General features: G+C 41.5%; 1 protein-coding gene across 1 annotated transcript in view; it reads left to right on the plus strand.

Annotated features, from left to right (window-relative positions):
* Window positions 1-16,717, plus strand: part of Slc5a1 (solute carrier family 5 (sodium/glucose cotransporter), member 1) — a gene marked incomplete in the record, with an annotated part of 78,178 nt that overhangs the window by 21,191 nt on the left and 40,270 nt on the right. Inside the window, 3 exon segments of the mRNA XM_013520495.1 lie at window positions 6,569-6,673; window positions 8,303-8,362; window positions 9,679-9,783. Of these exon segments, the coding sequence (XP_013375949.1) occupies window positions 6,569-6,673; window positions 8,303-8,362; window positions 9,679-9,783 (270 nt within the window).

A 16,717-nucleotide genomic window follows, 5' to 3' on the forward strand; every position in this document is an offset into this window, starting at 1 on the left:
TACTCCGCTGGTGATTTCTTTAGATGTGCAGAAACTCTTCAGTAGGATGAGACCCCAGCTGTTGATTCTTTGAAGTATTTCACAGGCAGTTTGGTTTTTGTTCATGAACTGGAGAGAGCCTCTTTTACCCTGTCTCAGTTACTTTTCGTGTTACTGAGATAAAATACCTGGCACCCAAAGTTAAAGGGGGGGAAGATTTATTTAGCTCACAGTTTGTAAAGGGGGGAGGATTTATTTAGCTCACAGTTTCTGTCCATAATTGGCTGGCTCCAAGGCAGGGTGGCACATGGCAGAGGGGCAACAGTTCATGATGGTGGAAGACAGCAAAACCAACAAGTGAGAAGAGAGAGACAAGTGTTTTTGTCCTTTATATTGTGTCCAGTCTACCGAGATTAGGGCAGTGTCAATCAATCAGTGGACTGATCCAGCAATCATCCACCCTTAATCCCAGGACTCTTAATCCCATCAATGCACTATGAATCAATTACACACTGTAGATTCAGCCAGCTCCAAAAAAAAGAAAAAGAAAGACCCTAGGAGACTTTAGATATAAACCATAACACACCCCAAACCTTTTGTCACATTCTAGATCTTAACATTCTAATTGTATATAGAGCTAGATATTATACTTCATTTCCAAAGGGAGCTCAAAACAAGGTTAAGGAGCAAATGGCTTAACCAGTGGTCTTCAGTGCAGTCTAGGGCAGGCTTCTCAAATTTTATTGTGCATAAAAATCACCTGGCGAGCTTATTACTCTGATTCAGTAGTTCTGGGTGGTAACAGAGGCTTTGCATTTTTCATAGAGTCCTAGGTGAAGCTGATGCCCCCGGTGCACAGAATGCTCTGTGAGGACCACCGGTTCAGAGAGTTCATTTCTAGGGCCAAGCTAAACACTGGAGGAGTACTCATTAAATAGAATGATGTCTGCCTTTTGTTCAAAAGTTAGCTGCAACCCCCACTGTCTCTTCTGGCTTCTAACATTAATAGTTGGTAGGAAGAAAATATTCAGCTAGATGTTTTTCTTTGTGTTTTAAGTAATTTTCCCTTAGAAAAGTATAACAGAAAACCATCTAACTTGTGGCAAACCCTGAAGGGGTTGAAATGAAAAAAAAAAAAGTGTTAGTGCCTCTGTACTCAGGCAAACGACACTGATCTTATTTGGAATCTAAATTGTAATAAGAAAAGAGCTGTTCTTGTTAAATAGATAAAATAATTTAGAGTCAGAACCCTGATAGTGATGAGAATTAGATGGTTTGGCCCAGGCCACTAGCATTGCCAAGAACCTGTGGATAAGTGGCAGTTTTAAAACAAAATTTGAAGCTATTGGTAGCTGATACTAAAACCAGGTGAGAAGTCAAGAAGGGCAGATTGCTTCACTCTAGGCAACTTGTTTCTGGAATAGTCTATTTGGGTCTGAGGCCCATATGGGGACAGGGAAGGAGCTGAGGGAAGCAGAGACCAACAAGGTGGATGATATTCATGCTCGTGAGCAGTGAGGAGCAGATATATGAGAAGAGGAAGCTTAGACTGAAGAATAATTAGGAGGGGTGAGTACTCTCCCTGTCCTTAGATCTTGGAAGAGCTAGTGGAGGAGATATCTGCCTTGTTCTGTACCATGAGAGTGAAAATATGAAGGGAGTAGATTTTAGTTCAAAGTAAAGAACTTTTTAACAATTCAGCTCCTTTGTGAGTAGGGAATTCTTAGTCACTAGAGTATCCGTGTAGACACTGACCATCACTTGGGAGATGTCGCAGAAGAGAGTCAAGCAGTGACATCTATGAACCTGTTAAACATTTTTTGAGGGGGAGATTCTATAATTTCTCTATATCCCTTTCCATTAACTTACTAAGACAGGAAATTTAGTCAGTCAAATGTGGTTATGAATCCCCTTGAATCAAAAGAAAGTCCATACTTTCTTACCTTTTGTGATAATTATATTATTTCACCAATTACCATACCATCAAGCCTATTAGATTTGTTCTCACCCAGTCCCTCTTATACAGTGGTATCAGAACTTGTCCTGGCTTTTTGAATCCCTTCAGGAGATGAGAAAGAAGGCTTGGAAAGAAGTTAGTTAAAAGCCAGGTCAAGTTAGGAATTTTAGATAAATTCTGAAATCTTGAATTCAGAAGGAACGTGGGAGGATATTACAGAGAAGGACATAATGATTCATGTCACACGGCCACTCCCCAAGTGGAGTGTGACTTCCAAGTGGGCATCAGTGTGGGTGCGGAGTGGATAGAGAGAATGTTTGGGAAATCAGGGTGATAACAGTGTCATTAATGAGCTTCAGTGAGAGCAGGAGCAGCATGAAAACCTGGCAGCGGGGAATAAGTCATAAAACAATGGTGTCTTAGTCTGCCATGATAACATCCCACAGGTTGGGTGTTTTAAATAACAGAAATTTATTTTCTCTGACTTTTGATTTGAAGTCCAAGATCAAGGTTCTGTTAGTGTTGGAGTCTAGTGAGGCCTCTCTTCCTAGCTGTAGACAGCTGTCTTCCTGCTGTGTCCTCATATGACCTCTTTGTGTGCATAAATGCATGGAGGGAGGGATTAAGGAAGGGAGAAAGAGACAGGGGGAGAGAGAGAGAGAGAGAGAAAGATAGATAGATAGAGAGAGAGAGAGAGAGAGAGAAAGAGAAAGAGAAAGAGAAGGATATCTGTTGTGTCTTTCTCTTCTTAAAAGGACACCAACTTCATATTTTAAAGCCTTATGTTTATGACTTCATTTAACTTTATTTCTTTAATGACCCTATTTCCAGATATAATCAGATTGGAATTTAGGGCTTCAGGATATGAAATTTGTGGGAAGGACTCAATTCAGTCCACTACAGTGTCCATTGTAGTTCTTGTGAATTGTCTTTAAGGGTGAATTGTCCTTTTGGGACAGCGTGAGAGGAAGGGCCTTTGGTGAGGGCTATCTGAGTGCCAGTCATTACTGATTCCCCCTCTTATTTGACTCTAGCAAAATTCTGTCATGAGAGAAGATGGGAGGCTCACAGATGTTATGAACACCCAGATGATAAGGGGGCAAGAAAGCAGTCCAGTTGGAATTTTTAAGCTTATGCTGTCTTTGCACTGGAGAGAGCTTCGCCCTGAAATCTTGTTGATTTTCTAGGTCTATATCTTTAAGCCTTGAGCTGTCAGGAAAGACTACTTAGCAGGGCCATGAGGGAGAGGGAGATCCAGGATGATCTCTGAATGGGGTAAGAACATGATTAAAGTTGTAGAGCTGCACTTTGGGGAGGTAACGGGGCTCTGTGAGTAAGTGTGTGGGAGTGACTGCAGGAGAAAGAAACTTGAGATCATGTAAAAGAATGTAGCATAGTTCTGTTAAGAGATAAGGACAGGCAGCCAAGGGTGATGCAGAAAGTGCTAGGTGCCAGTGGTACTATGAAAACAGAGTCAGGGTTTCGATAAATAATTGAATGCAGGTCAGGGGGTAAAGGGAAGAAACCCAAAATGAGGCCAAGATGGTGCTCCTATCCCCCAAACTCTGTGACCCCATCCTATCCCCTTCTCAGGTGGTGAGGGGAGGACCTCAGGACTGCCTGGCATGTCTTAAAATGCAGTGTACTCCTTTGGAAAGGGATAGTGGAGAGGATTTCTTAAATTTCATTTTAATCTAATTCAGTTAATCATTTCCGATAATTAGGTCCTTAATAGTACAGCATTAGGCTTAATAATTTATCAAATGAGACGTGATTAGTGCAAAGATAGTGGCTTAGGACAGGTGGGCTGGTAGAGTTAGGACAGTTTTTTTTTTTAGTAATCTGTATTTTGGGAAATAAATATTTAGGTCCAGATTTGGACAATTTTAGGGACATTATGAGGTAAATTCAGATTAAAAGTGGACTATTACCTCCATCAAGTTTTGAGCAGAAAGAGGTAGGTCTGTAAACAACCCTATTTTTCCAACTTTCCTCTTCCTAAAGAATGGCATCCACTCAGACCCCAAATCTAGGAGTTATCCTTGGTCACCCTTTCTCTTATTCCCTCATTGAATCCATCAACAAACCTTGTTAATCTTGTTTATAAAACTGACCTCCAATATCTCCGCTTCTCTTTGTCTCACCTACTGCCACCCTACACCAAGCCACTGTCCTGTCTTATCTAGATGTGGCGATAGCACCCACCGGGTTTCTCCGTTCTCTTCTCTGCCCCAGTACGTCATGTTCTGTACAACTTAGAGCCACAGTTAACAGCAAATTAGATCCTGTTCCTGCTCTGCTTAGAAGCCTTAGTGGCTTCCCGTCACACTTAGAATTTCCCATCATCTCCCTGATGCAGCTCCTCCTGAGTTTTCAGCCTGCTCTTGCACTGTCGTCCCTTTTGCCCATCGTACTCCAGCCTCCTTGGTCTTTCTGCTTCTCAACCATGGATGCTGTTCCCACATGGGGGAGCAGGATCTTTGCTTCGTTGGAATGTTTTTGCTCTGACAGTCACAGGTGACTTGTATCATTGAGATCCCAATTTAAAGGGACCTTCTGTGACTCTTTAGTCTAAGCACTGTGTCATAATCTGTCTGATTTATCCTCTTCACAGCACTAATCCCTCTCTGATCTTTGTTTCTGTGGTTATTTATGTTTACTGCACTTCAGCATAAGCTTCCTGCAAGTAGAGATTTTGTCCGTGTTATTCACAGCTGAATATCCCATGTCTAGAACACTGTTTGACACTTTATGTAGATACAGTACTAAGTTAATAGTAATTGTATGAATGAATGAATGAATGCACTTACATCACTGTCTCCTCATCTTTTCTAGACCTGTTTTGATAGGGCCTTGAGAGACCTCCTTCTGCTTTGATGTGGCCTTTGATACTAATCACCAGCTGCCTTATATTTGGGAGGGGCTGATACAGTTAAGACCCTTTCTTAGAGTAACCTGTCTTTTGGAAAATATTTTATTCCAGATTTGGCCTACCCAGAAACATTAGAAAAATAAGTTTAAGTCTCATCCCATTTGCTTAGCAAAAATATAAACTAATTATACAGATGGCCCCCAACCTACTACAGTTGAACTTAACAGTATCTTGACTTTATGATGGCATGAAAAGTTACTGATACAATTGTTGTTTTCACTTTCAGCATGGTATTCAATAATTATATGAGGTAGTTGATACTTTACTATAAAATAAACTTTGTCATAGGTGATTTTTCCCAACTATAGGCTAATGTAAGTGCTCTGAGCACTTTTAAGGTAGATGGGCTAAGCTACAATGTTCACTAGCTTAGGGATATTAATGCATCTCTGATTTATAATACTTTCTTTTAACTATAAATTTATTGGGGCACAACCACATTGGAAGTTGAGGACCATCTGTACTTGTGTTTCACTTATCAAATGCTGTTGTAGTTTCTCCTCCTGGATATACGGGGATTCTAGAACTCTCTGGAATTCTTTTCGACCACAGATGTAGTTGAGTTGGCCACACAGTATACAACTGGCCAATGCAAAGTCCCTCTCCTGTTTCACTGGATATTTTCTTCTTTGACTCCCGTTCATAGTACTATTCTACTTTCCCCTTTTGGGCTTCTACTCTTGGCTATTTCATCTATGACCTTCTACTCTTTCTTTTAACATATGTATTTAGACATACGTATAGCCTTGAAAAATGCAGTGTTTTATGCGTATTTCTGTACAATCTCTAGGTCCTTTGTAAAAACATAAATGTTAGTGTTCTCTTGAAAATAAGACCTAACCAGAGATAAAAAATTCTAGCCCCAAATCAGCCTATTCTTGCCTTACCTGCCATTATAGTTTAGCCACGAAGCAAGAGAATAGTGAGGTACAATCTACGTGACACTGGCCATGGTAATGACTAGTTATTAATTACAGCTAATTAGGTTAGGTGTTATTTTCAGGAAAGAATTTTTTTTTTCTTCCAGTACCGGGAATTGAACTCTCGACCTTGTGCTTGCCAGGCAGGCGCTGTGCCGCTGAGCTAAATCCCCAGCCTCTAGGGAAGAATTATTATTATCATCCTCTCTTGTTACTAGGGAGTGTGCAGAGTCACGTAGTTGAACATCTAGGAATCACTCAGAAACCACCAGTTTCTTGTCCCTCTTCATTTGACAAGGAGGTGGAGATCCAGAAGCTTCTTTGAAGTGATGTGTTTCAAAAACATTGCTTATATGTATTGAAAAACTGTATTGGACAAGGCCCTAAGGCACCAGGCATACTGAGGATATGGAGGTTAATGGCGTGGACCTTTTCTCTGAGAACACAGCCTCTCAGGAGACATTTGGGGGAGTCCTCGTGGGCCATGGGCTTGCCATACCTTTTTCACATTGGACATTGGGCTCACGAAAGTCCCCCAGATGATCTGTTTGAGGGTTATATTCCACTGCTCCTCTGGAATCCTCTCTTTTGCATTTACATTACTTCCCAGCTTCCTGTATTTGTCTTGTCTACCAGTCCTCACAAGGGCCAGTCAAGTTCCCAGCTGGCCTTTCCTCCCTCCTGTCCTTATTTTGGCTAATGCATCTCTTTTGGATTTGGGATCTCCTGAGTGTCCTGGTCAAGCATAGAGTCACCACTTGACTTTATCTCTGTTTTCAGATTGGAGCCTCGCTCTTCGCCAGTAACATTGGAAGCGGTCATTTTGTGGGGCTAGCGGGGACAGGAGCAGCTGCAGGCATTGCAATTGGAGGCTTTGAATTCAACGTGAGTAACATAAGCACCACTGTGTCTTAGTGGTAGAAAAGCTTCTACTAATCTGTTTTTCATTTCTATAATGATATACCTGAGGCAGGCTAACTTTATAAAGAATATAGGCAGGGTTGGGGATTTAGCTCAGCGGCACAGTGCCTGCCTGGCAAGTGCAAGGTTATGAGTCCAATTCCCAGTACTGGAAAACAACCCCCACCAAAAAAAAACCAAAAAAGATGTCTAAAGAAAATAGGCTATTTAGCTCATAGTTTTGGAGGCTGGAAGTCCAAATAGCATGGTGAGGGCTATTGTGAGTCCCTCTTGTCTATATCACTTCCTGGTGGATAGCAATGGTAGGAGTGTGTGTGAGAGGAGGAGACCACATTACTCCAAACAAGAAAACCCAAAAAGGATGGGAAGGGCCAGGCTCAGGCATTAAATATGTTTTTTTTTAAAAATTAGTATATGCTGCATTACACAATGATCACATTCATCATGGGAAGTGTGTCTACGTACTTAATGCATGATAATTTTTTTTTTGGTTTGTTTGTTTTTTTGAAACCGAGTTGCACTATGTAGTTCAGGCTGACCTTGAACTCACAATGTAGCCCAGGCTAGCCTCAAACTCACGACGATCCTCCTGCTTCATCCTCCCAAGTGCGGGATTGCAGGTGCTCACAGGAATGTGGTGCATGTACCCAGCATTTCACCCTCCCTTTAACTTCATTTCCTCTCACCCCATTCTCACTCTGCCCACGTCTCCATGGCTCAGGCTTTTATAACAACCTTCGTTCAGAGTGCCCAAAGCTTTCACTGAACTACCGTAATCCCTTCCCTTAGCCTCAGCCTCAAGGACCCAAGAACTTCCTACTACTCCCCACATCTTAAAGGTCCCACTGTCTCCCACTACACTAAAGACTGAGTCTCCAGCACATAAACTTTTAAGGGGTGCATTAAATCATTTCCCATAACAGAGCCTTAGCAGTCAACCAGTTCAGTTTATGTGCAGAGAAGCTTGAGATGTTAAGGGAGCCCCTGAGAGATACCCTGGCATGCAGATGGAAGAGCACAGCTTTAAGCTCCAGTCCTGCTTTCCTTCCACTGCAGTAGCATGACAGGTCCACCGACATGGTACTAGTATTTCTTTACTTTCCCCTTGCTGTTAAAAAGACAGAGCTCTAGTACTCTCCTAACCATGTTATTATTATTATTCTCAAAATTGTATTTTGCTCCTTATTTATTTTAGGGGTTTTTTATTTTTGGTCTTTCTTTTTTTCTTTTTTCTCTTTTGGTACCAGGAATCAAACTCAGGGCTTTGTGCTTGCCAGGCGGGCACTGAACCACTGAGCTACATCCCGGGCTGTACTCCTTATAAGTTAGGGAAACCCAAAGAAAAACTCCTTGTTCTGGCCGCGGCCCAAGGGTTGTGATGTTAGTGGGCAACCTCGTGGCCTCCCCTCCACTCCTGCCCAGGTGCTGTTCCTGTGAGCCATTTGGGCAGTGAAAACTTTATTCAGTCTCAAACTTTCACCTAGGTAGCAGGGAACAACAGGGCAACAACAACAACTACCACACGAAAGTATTGGTGATTTTCCTGGGCTAAGGTCTCTCCTGATTTAAATCTATCTCTTGTTCTGGTTTCAGGCGCTGGTTATCGTGGTTGTGCTGGGTTGGGTGTTTGTCCCTATTTACATTAGGGCTGGGGTAAGTATCCGTTCTGTTGTTCCATTTCTCACTGACGAATAGGTACGTGAGCTTGATCATTCTGAAAGTTAGAGGACACTTTATGGTGTAAAGGACAGGGACCTGTGGGTTGGTTCTCGCTCCCATGTTGTAAAATGTTTTCTGACAGCACACAGGGGGATGAAATAGCCCCCTGGCTCTTATCAGTTCAGGCTCATGACTCAGCCCTCTGGGAAGGTCCTTCAAGAAATCCCACACTGTTTATATTCCTCTGAAGCATCTCATCCTCTTCCTTTGGGTGTGTCCTTGCGCTGCATTCCTGTGAATTTGCTCTTGATCTCCAGCCTCTGCCCATATAGGCTGGGGAAAAAGAACTGTATTTTCCTTTCATTTACAGACTTCAGCAGCTCTTGTTTGCTGAGCATGCAGCTGGTACTCAGCTATCCATTGCTCTTTTATTTCTCTGAGATTTTTTTTTTCTTTTTCTGGTACCGGGAATCGAACTCACGACCTTGCGCTTGCCAGGCAGGTGCTGTGCCGCTGAGCTAAATCCCCAGCCCCTCTCTGAGGTTTTTTACATAGGGCAGCTTTACTATCACTTGTTCCATGAGACACAATGAGCACCTCCTGTGTGTAAATGTATATGTTGGGGGCTAAAAGCACTATGGGAGAAACATAGGGCAGACTCTACATCTTCTGGGGGCTCCCAGATCACTGGTGACATGTCTGGGGCCTAAGGACGGTAGGCTCAGGTTGGAGGGAGCAAGACAGGAAGTATGGTTAAAATCTGCACAAAGAAACTGGGAGAATGTTTAGGCAGGCCTGCAGCTACACTCCTTGGCAGTGCCTGTGTGCAGAGCACAGTGGAAGTCATATTTAGTCTGGCCAACTTGTTTGGTGCCTTGGAAAGATGTCACCATTGCCATGATGTCTTGTTTACAGTAGGTGCTCTGTATAGGAATCTATCTCTGTAATTGTTATCTATCTATCTGTCTATCTATCATCTCCCACCTATCCCTTCCTCCTCCAGGGCAAGAATCTACCTCTTTAGTTATGTCCAGTCATGTATGCATTCAAAAACATGTTTATTGAGCACCTTCTATGCTCTGGGATAACATCCAGCTACTCTTATAGTGCTAGGGGCATGTGGGATTAGAATGAGTAGGTGGCTGAAGACCAGAGATCATGTGGGTTACTTTGTGACTTCCCAGGTCAATAAAGGTTATGAATCCTTGGCCACAGTTCTGTGGGTCTGTGACAAGGATATATCCAATTTTTCTGCCTGCTCTGGGTCCTGTCACTCTGGCTAATGGTGACTTCCCTTGCATCCCATACAGGTGGTGACAATGCCAGAATATCTGCGGAAGAGGTTTGGAGGCCAGAGGATCCAAGTCTACCTTTCCGTTTTGTCCTTGTTGCTCTACATTTTTACCAAGATCTCAGTGAGTACACTCCTCTGGGGGTTGGGCCCGGCTGTTGCAGAAGCTGTCCACTCTCATTCTCAAGCACGTGTTGCTCTAACAAGAGGCGGTTCTGTACATCACCATGAACTTGGTCCCTTAAGCCTTCTTGGTCCTTAGGATAAAGTCCCACCTCATGCATCAAGGAGCCAGTGTGGTACAGGGGAATTTCTTGTTCTTCTCAGTGGTGCAGGTTGAAAACATAACAGGTTTAAAAGGGTGCAGGGAAAGCTGTTTTTCACAGAAATTAAAAGGGAGTTAGGATACCATCTGATCCAGCCACCCACTACTGAGTAGCTAGGCAAAGGAAATGAAATTAATATGTCAAAAAAATACCTGTATTCCCATGTTTATTGCAGATGATTCACAGTAGTCAAGTTATGGAATCAATGTAAGGGCCCATCCATGAGTAAAAAAAGACAATGTGACACACACACACACACACACACACACACACACACACATAGTGGAACACTATTCATACTTTAAAAAAGTAGACAGTTGTCATTTGTGACAACACAGATGAACCAGAGGACATTATATTAAGTGACATAAGACAGATGCAGGAAAACGCTAATACTATTTGGTCTCATCTATGGTATTCAAAAAAGTTGAATTTATAGAAGTAAAAATAGAGTTATAGTCACTAGAACCTGAGGTGAAGGTGGAGGTTGGGGAGATTTGGTGAAAAGATACAAAATTTTAGATAGGAAAAATAAGCAGGAGATTTATTTCCTTAGGTAGGAGAAATAAGTTCAAGAGGTCTCTTGTGCAACAAAGTGATTATAGTTACTACCAATGAATTTCATTTTGAAAATTGCTGAGAGATTTGTTCTCACCACAGAAAAGCATGTAAGGTAATGCCTATGTTAATTAGTTCAACTGAGCTAATTAACGTACATATTTCAAAACATCATGCAATGTACAATAAATAAATATAATTTTTATTTGTCAATTTTAAATAAAGAAAGTTAGGGATGCCTAAGGACTGGTCACAACCCTGAGGCAGTCCTGAACCTTTGTCCTCTGTCAGGTCCAAGTCTGACTCCATGGGATATTTCCAATGTCTTTAAACATGGACAATAAGTGCCAACTCTGAAGGATCTCTGAGACTCTTCTTTTGTGAACAGATGTCTCAGCTTGTTTGCTACTACCATAACTGAATACCACAGGCTGGGTAATTTATAAAGAATAGAAGTTTATTTAGGCTGTGTCTCATGAGGCCAGAAAGCCTAATAAGGCCAAAGGGCTTGCATGTGGTGGAGGCCTTCATGTTGCATCATGACATAGCCGAAGGCCTGGTATAGCAAGAGAGAGCAAGTGTGTGTCAGCTCAGGTATCTCTCTTCTTATAAAGAATCCAGCCCCATAATCCCCCCTCTCCTCAATGACCTTATCTAACCCTATTTACCTCCCAAAAACCCCACTCCAAATACCGTCAACATATAAATTTGGGTATTAAGTTTCCACTTGAATTTTAGAGGGCACATTGAAACTACAGCAACAGGGAAATGAAAACCCTGGTGGCGGGGAGGAAAGTACTTCTCAGAATCCTAAGTTAGGAGTGGAACTCAGGCCCCCGTCTCTTGTTTCACTGTCCTTTTTATCACTGCATGAGCCACTTTGTATTGGCTGAGAATCAGTTCCCTGGGTCCTTATTGCTAACCCTTTGAGGGATATTTATTCTCTACAAACCTAATCAGCAGAACTGTCCCTCCACAATTAGCTTGCTCTCTCTGCTAACTTGGCACTACAGGCCCAGTTTGCAGAGCTGAGGTTTCTCAGAGATTGGCTGACCACTGGGGTGCTTTTGAAAGCTGGGAAGATCTCTTGACTGACTCACAGAAGCAATCCTTGTATTCTTCCTGTACTTTTTCTTCAGTCAGTGTTCGAGTCAGTTCATCATAAGAGTAGAAACAAAACAAAATAAATAAATAAAACCCAAGAAAAAAACAGAACAAAATAAACTCTCCAAAACCCAGGAAACCACTCAGATCCTAAGATATTCCCTTGACAGTCTTAAAGATGGAGGTAAGATAAAACTTGCTTGTAGAGTTTTGTTGAAAAAAATTTTTTTCTTATGCCAAAGTGATTGTCAGCCTGATTTAAAGCAACAGCAGGATAAAAGAAAAGAAATGTGAACGATAAGGAGTGAGAAAGAAAATAGATCCTTGGTAAGAAAACTATCTAGGAGAACAATTGGAAGAAGCTGGGTCCCTGAACTGTGCTATTGCTCCCTAGAGGTGACCTGTAACAAATGCTACAAACTCTTTAGAGCTCCCTCTTTCATGAGAAAGCTGGGGTTTGTAATTCCTGCCTTGTTTAACTCACTGGGCAGTGGAAAGGCTCAAGTGCATTTATTTGAAAACATAAAGTGCTATTGAAATGTAAAAAGTGATGAAGATGAACACAGCTGATTGAGAGCCCGCTACCCTTTCTAAAGCTCTCTGGGTTACAGTAGTGCAGAGAGAGAAGTGGCATTTTCTGAGATCACATAGGGAGAGGCTCCAGCTGTTCCCCTTTCCAGCACTTATACAGTACTCATTGTTCGGTCAAAAAGGAATTTCACTGGCTGTGTTCAGTTTTCTTCCTTGTCGTCCTCTATTCAGCACCAAAGGTGAGATTAGACCAATCTCGGCACTTGGCAAAAGAGCTATCCTGATATCCAAGTTGGTTGGGTTGGATCTGAAATGAGCATTCTACTCTAGTTAGGTGCAGTGCTGAAGAAACAGTTGCTGCTGCTTTTATTTTCCTGAATGTTTGAAGCTGAGACAATAACAGTATTAAGCAACAGTTTTAATTTTGTATTATGGAAAATTTCAAACATACATAAGCAGAGATAGAATAGGATATGTAGAACTTGTAGACCTAATGCTGATCTCTTGGCTTTAACAGGTTTTCCTATTCTTGCTTCATTTATCCCCTTTCAAGTTTTAAAAGTGGTTTTCTAATCCAAATCTGAATGATAATGTGATTTCACTGTAAATTCTTCAGAATGCAACTTTGGTTTTTTAAAACAATAACCATTGTTATTGTTTAAAACAATAACCAATAACCATCGATAGCTAAAATTTTATGGTGATTTCTTTTTAAAATTGAAAAAAATTATTATTACATGTTTGCAGTATATAATGGTTACATTGTGGATAGTTGGTACATGTACCTAACACATTTTAATAGTGATTTCTTATTTTAGATAATTTAATACCTGGCCCATATCCAAAATTTCCTGTTCTTTCAAAAATATTTTCTTGTTTGAATTAGGACCCAAAAGTGAGGTTTATACTTTGTATTTAGTTGTTCTTTCTTAAAAGAAATATATTTATACAAGTCTTCAACTTACCACAATTATTTTTCTCTTTTATATTATTATTTTCCTGTCCTGGTCTACATGTAGTAACTTTAAAAAAAAAATTAGGATGTTTGTCTTTTTCTTGTTTGATTACAAAAATTCTCTATGTATTCTGGATTGTACTCTTCCAAATATATAATTACAAACATTTTCTTTCATTCTATAAGTTGTCTTTTTACTTTCCTGATAATATCCTTTGATGCACAAAGGCTTTATATCTTGGTGGCATTCAGTTTATTTATTTTGCCCTTTGTTGCTTATGTTTTGGTTATCATTTCTAAGAATCCACTTCCAAATTCAAGGTCGTAAGGTTTTATTCCATGTCTTCTCCAAAAAATTTTATACTTTTAGCTCTTACCTTCAGGGTGTTAATCCACTTTGAGTTAATTTTTGTACGTGGTGTGAGGTAGGGGTCCAAATCCATTCTTTTGCATGTGAACATCTCATGGCGTCATTTGTTGAAGAGACTTTTGCTTCCTCATAAAAGGTCTTGGATGAACCTCTCATCATTAAGACTGATAGGGTTCTTGTCTTACGAGTTGAGACTGACAACCAGGAATTAATCTGTATCCTTGTACAATTTCTTGACTAGTATGGCTACTGCCCTTGAGCAGTGCCTTTGCGCTTTCTCACACTAGGATGTACTATGGTGATTTTGACTCCTCCTAGTTCCCCTCCTTTCCTTTAGAGTTTGTTTTAGATTACAAAATGAAAACTGTGCGTTTTCTAGTCTTATTTCGTCAAAGAGCAGCGTGCAGAGCCTACACTGAGAGGTGCTGGGAGGGCTGAAGAAATCTGACCTCAACTTCCTAAGGGAGGTAAAGACATTGCTCCAAGAGGCGGAAAAGGAATATGAGTGAGAGAGAGGAGGTCACTCTGGAAGGAACAAAGACACTAGTGAGAGAACTGCCCTCGAGCTCAGCCTGTGAGATGCTACCTGTCTAGTTAGCATGTAAAGAAGGGTACTGGGCTTAGAGGCTAACCTCTAAGTCCACAGTTCAAGCTGGTGAAAGTCTGTTGACTTGTTGCCAGGGAAAGGGTACTCTTTGCCCTCTGAGCTGGTGTAGGGGTTGTCATATAAATAAACTAAGTGCCCAACCTCTTTTCCTGCTTTCTCTATCACCTCACCTATTTTTCAGGTTACTGATTAAGCCTTCTTGGACTTGACACCCACCCGCCTGGCCAGGTAGTCAAGACACAGTCTCTTTTAGTTCAGATCCTGATGGACCACATTCCCTAGCAGTCAGCTTTTTCTAAATTTTGCTGCTGAATTGTACACGGCATAGGCTGCATGATTTTGGGGCTCCTTATAGGAGGCCCTAACACTATACTTGTTTATCCATGGTCCAAGTAACTATCCTTTGAAAACAGATGCCCTTCGCTTAGTGCTAATCTGTTTATTTAGTCTCCAGTGGGGAGACTAAACGGGGAGACTTACACCATCTCCAGTTCTCAAAGGGATTGAACGAGTAAGGATTTCCATTTTATTTCTCATTTCTTGGAGGAGAAAACCAAGTCTTAGAGAAGTCAGGGAATTTGCCCCAAATCACACTGCTAGTATACAGCAGAGATGGGATTGGAACCCAGGCTTTTCTAGTCCTAGTGTTGTTCTCACAGTTCTGTACTATGCTTGCTTCTATAAGACGAAAGCCTAGAATGGTAGAAGTGGATACATCATCTAGTCTTATGTCCATGTTCACGTTTTGCAGAGGGGTGAACTGAGGTCTAGAGAGGGAAAAGGACTTTGTTAAATGTAACAGGAAGAGAATTGGGATGGGAAGCTTGTGATACCAAATACAAATGGTTTGATCTTATGTCCTTCTTCTCTTCTAAGTCTTTCACTCTTCCAGGAGAGAGTAGGTTAAAATTCAAGACCCAAGAAAAATCCAGAGAACCAGTTAAATGAACCCCACAATATACTGTAAATAGGATGCTGAGAGAAGGATCTCAAGGCACTGCGAAGAGAGAACATCAGATGTACACCGGGCATATGGAAGATCTGAAGGAAGGACATCTAGCAGGGAGGAGGAGCTTTATCTTTGTAAACTTGACTGGGTTTCACCATGGATCATAGAAAATGATGTTTTGAAAATTATTAGACTGATGTCAGCGGTACCTAGGAGGAGCCCGACACACAGTAACACAGGGCTCAGAGATAAAAAGAACTGCTAGTTAACAAAGTACAGTAGTGAGGTATTTCTATTGCACAAAAAGATTAAGAATTTTTTTTTGTGTGTGTGCTTGGATAGTTTGTGATAGGTAAGAGGAGCGGATGGGAGGCCTTCTGAGATCTATGTTTGAACAGGGAACAACTGTGGATCTGAAAGAAAGGTTCTGGGGAGAATGTAGGGATCCAGCACCTGTGTAAACAAATGGGAGAGAGAAAGCAAAGTGCTCTGCAGGTTCAGGGGTGGATTCAATTTGGGCTACTGGGCAGTGGTGGGGTGGTACCTTGGCTGTGGCTGTTGTCCATGGTTACATTGTTTTGGGCTCTGAGGCCCAGAACTGATTGTCTCTCCAGAACTCCCTAATTTTCTTGGCTCCCTTGAGCATCTGCCTTATCAAGCACTGAGAAGCATTTTGTTCTGTAAGATTTCCCGGCATCGTGTATCTTACTCTTGTATGTACAATATACTTGAGATAAAGCCTTAGCTTTTATGAATTACACGTGATACCTGAATGTCCTTGTTTGTATTTTGTGCAGCTATTATCACAGACCATGACTGCAATAAACTTTTACAGTAATTCCACTGTCCACTTTGGATCCTTGGGTAAAGATAAAAGCTTTGGCTTTTGCTTAAGGTTTGAATGCTTATTGCCTAGGCTTTCAGTTTCACACATGGAAAGAAATTTGAGTAATGAGGCTTCTCCATCTGAAACCTCACTGCCAGGCAGTATTTATTGGATGCTCAGGTACATATTGGTGAGGCCCAGAACAGGAAGTCGATACACATATAAAACTGCAGGGTCTCTAAACATCACAGCTGTGGCAAACTCGGTTACTTCCAGAGACAACTGGGGTTTGTATTTTTCTTGTTCCTCGTGAGCTCTGTGAACACCGTTCAGCCAAACTTTCAGAGTAATTGGAACAAAGACCTTGTGGGAAACCCATTCCACTATCTGCTTGTATAAATAAAACTTTATTGGAATGTGGCCAAGTCTATATGTTTATGTTATCTATGGCTGCTTTCATGCTTCAACAGTGGTTTGACAGAGATAATATGGCTTGTAAAGCCTAAACCATTTTCTTTTTGAGACAGGGTCTTGCTGTGCAGTTCAGGCTGGCCTTGAGTTCACTATGTAGACCAGGCTGGTCTTGAACTCACAACGATTCTCCTGCCTCATCCTCCTGAGTGCTGGGATTACAGGCATGTGCCATCACTCCCGGCTCCTAAACCATTTTCTAGCCTACCTTTCACAGGAAAAGTTTGCCAATGCCTGGCCTAGAGAACCATATTTTTTTGTTTCACTTCAAGTTGCTTCTGCTCAATAGCATTGGGGATTTTTCCTCTTTTTCCCTTCCTTTCCAGCTTCCATCCTGCTTTCTACCTTCACCTTCTCCTCT

Source organism: Chinchilla lanigera, unplaced genomic scaffold (genome assembly GCF_000276665.1).
Source record: "Chinchilla lanigera isolate Chin_1 unplaced genomic scaffold, ChiLan1.0 scaffold00054, whole genome shotgun sequence".
Taxonomy (NCBI): Eukaryota; Metazoa; Chordata; class Mammalia; order Rodentia; family Chinchillidae; genus Chinchilla; species Chinchilla lanigera.